Here is a 2,500-nt window from a genome sequence, read left to right as displayed (position 1 = left end):
CTGTGGCAAGAAGGTTTGCTGTGTCTGTCAGCGTAGTGTCCAGAGCATGGAGGCGCTACCAGGAGACAGGCCAGTACATCAGGAGACGTGGAGGAGGCCGTAGGAGGGCAACAACCCAGCAGCAGGACCGCTACCTCCGCCTTTGTGCAAGGAGGAGCAGGAGGAGCACTGCCAGAGCCCTGCAAAATGACCTCCAGCAGGCCACAAATGTGCATGTGTCTGCTCAAACGGTCAGAAACAGACTCCATGAGGGTGGTATGAGGGCCCGACGTCCACAGGTGGGGGGGTTGTGCTTACAGCCCAACACCGTGCAGGACGTTTGGCATTTGCCAGAGAACACCAAGATTGGCAAATTCGCCACTGGCGCCCTGTGCTCTTCACAGATGAAAGCAGGTTCACACTGAGCACATGTGACAGACGTGACAGAGTTTGGAGACGCCGTGGAGAACGTTCTGCTGCCTGCAACATCCTCCAGCATGATCGGTTTGGCGGTGGGTCAGTCATGGTGTGGGGTGGTATTTCTTTGGGGGGCCGCACAGCCCTCCATGTGCTCGCCAGAGGTAGCCTGACTGCCATTAGGTACCGAGATGAGATCCTCAGACCCCTTGTGAGACCATATGCTGGTGCGGTTGGCCCTGGGTTCCTCCTGATGCAAGACAATGCTAGACCTCATGTGGCTGGAGTGTGTCAGCAGTTCCTGCAAGAGGAAGGCATTGATGCTATGGACTGGCCCGCCCGTTCCCCAGACCTGAATCCAATTGAGCACATCTGGGACATCATGTCTCGCTCCATCCACCAACGCCACGTTGCACCACAGACTGTCCAGGAGTTGGCGGATGCTTTAGTCCAGGTCTGGGAGGAGATCCCTCAGGAGACCATCCGCCACCTCATCAGGAGCATGCCCAGGCGTTGTAGGGAGGTCATACAGGCACGTGGAGGCCACACACACTACTGAGCCTCATTTTGACTTGTTTTAAGGACATTACATCAAAGTTGGATCAGCCTGTAGTGTGATTTTCCACTTTAATTTTGAGTGTGACTCCAAATTGGATTTCCATTGATTATTTTTGTGTGATTTTGTTGTCAGCACATTCAACTATGTAAAGAAAAAAGTATTTAATAAGATTTTTTCTTTCATTCAGATCTAGGATGTGTTGTTTAAGTGTTCCCTTTATTTTTTGGAGCAGTATATAATGGTTCATTGGATCAGTCTAAAACTTTGCACATACACTGCTTCCATCTAGTGGCCAAAAATCTAAATTGCGCCTTGGCTGGAATAATACATTAATTTCACATTTCCACAAACTTCAAAGTGTTTCCTTTCAAATGGTATCAAGAATATTCAAATCCTGGCTTCAGATCCTGAGCTACAGACAGTTAGATTTGGGTTTGTCATTTTAGGCGAAAATTGGGGGCGGGGAAACAACAAAAAACAGGTGGATCCTTTTAAACACTCAAGTCTCATCCTCTACCTGAGCCTGATGATGCATAACTCTCGAGTGGCGTCACTACAGTCCCTGGTTCGAATCTAGGCATGTATCACATCCCGTCTGTGATTGGGAGTCCCATGGGGGGGGCACGATTGGCCGAGCGTCGTCCAGGGTTTGGCCGGTAGGGGTTAGGGCGTCATTGTAAATAATAATTTGTTCTTTAACTGACTTAGTTAAATAAAGGTTAAATAAATAAAATGTAAAAAAAATAACCCAGTTGTAGAGAAGCCAGATTTAGAGATGGGATGTAATTAAATTGTTCCATTTCACCTCGTTGATGTTTATAAAAAATAATCTGACCGGTTTCTCGCCTTTTTATTTATTCCAGGAAAAGGGGCGTGGGATTGGGCGGGAGATCTCCGTAACACAGATTCCGCTATTCAACACACACACACACACACACACACACACACACACACACACACACACACACACACACACACACACACACACACACACACACGACACAGAGTGCTCTGATGCTGGTCTGATTAACACTGTGTGTATTAGATGAGGAGGGACCTGCAGCATTGGGACAGAGCTCTGATGCTGGTCTGATTAACACTGTGTGTATTAGATGAGGAGGGACCTGCAGCATTGGGACAGAGCTCTGATGCTGGTCTGATTAACACTGTGTGTATTAGATGAGGAGGGACCTGCAGCATTGGGACAGAGCTCTGATGCTGGTCTGATTAACACTGTGTGTATTAGATGAGGAGGGACCTGCAGCATTGGGACAGAGAGCTCTGATGCTGGTCTGATTAACACTGTGTGTATTAGATGAGGAGGGACCTGCAGCATTGGGACAGAGCTCTGATGCTGGTCTGATTAACACTGTGTGTATTAGATGAGGAGGGACCTGCAGCATTGGGACAGAGCTCTGATGCTGGTCTGATTAACACTGTGTGTATTAGATGAGGAGGGACCTGCAGCATTGGGACAGAGCTCTGATGCTGGTCTGATTAACACTGTGTGTATTAGATGAGGAGGGACCTGCAGCATTGGGACAG

General features: G+C 48.5%; 1 protein-coding gene across 2 annotated transcripts in view; it reads left to right on the top strand.

Moving 5' to 3' along the window:
• The window catches only part of LOC106593292 (WD repeat-containing protein 19), a gene marked incomplete at its 3' end in the record, with an annotated part of 36,104 nt that extends 34,062 nt beyond the window's left edge, over positions 1-2,042 (top strand). For both annotated transcript variants that reach the window (XM_045711556.1, XM_045711554.1), the window contains 1 exon segment: positions 2,001-2,042. In XM_045711556.1, the coding sequence (XP_045567512.1) occupies positions 2,001-2,042 (42 nt within the window).
• Between the last annotated feature and the right edge of the window lie 458 nt (positions 2,043-2,500).

The sequence above is a fragment of the Salmo salar genome, unplaced genomic scaffold (assembly GCF_905237065.1).
Source record: "Salmo salar unplaced genomic scaffold, Ssal_v3.1, whole genome shotgun sequence".
Lineage (NCBI taxonomy): Eukaryota > Metazoa > Chordata > Actinopteri > Salmoniformes > Salmonidae > Salmo > Salmo salar.
The sequence above is the reverse complement of the archived record's forward strand: the minus strand, read 5'-3'. Positions and strand labels throughout refer to the sequence as shown.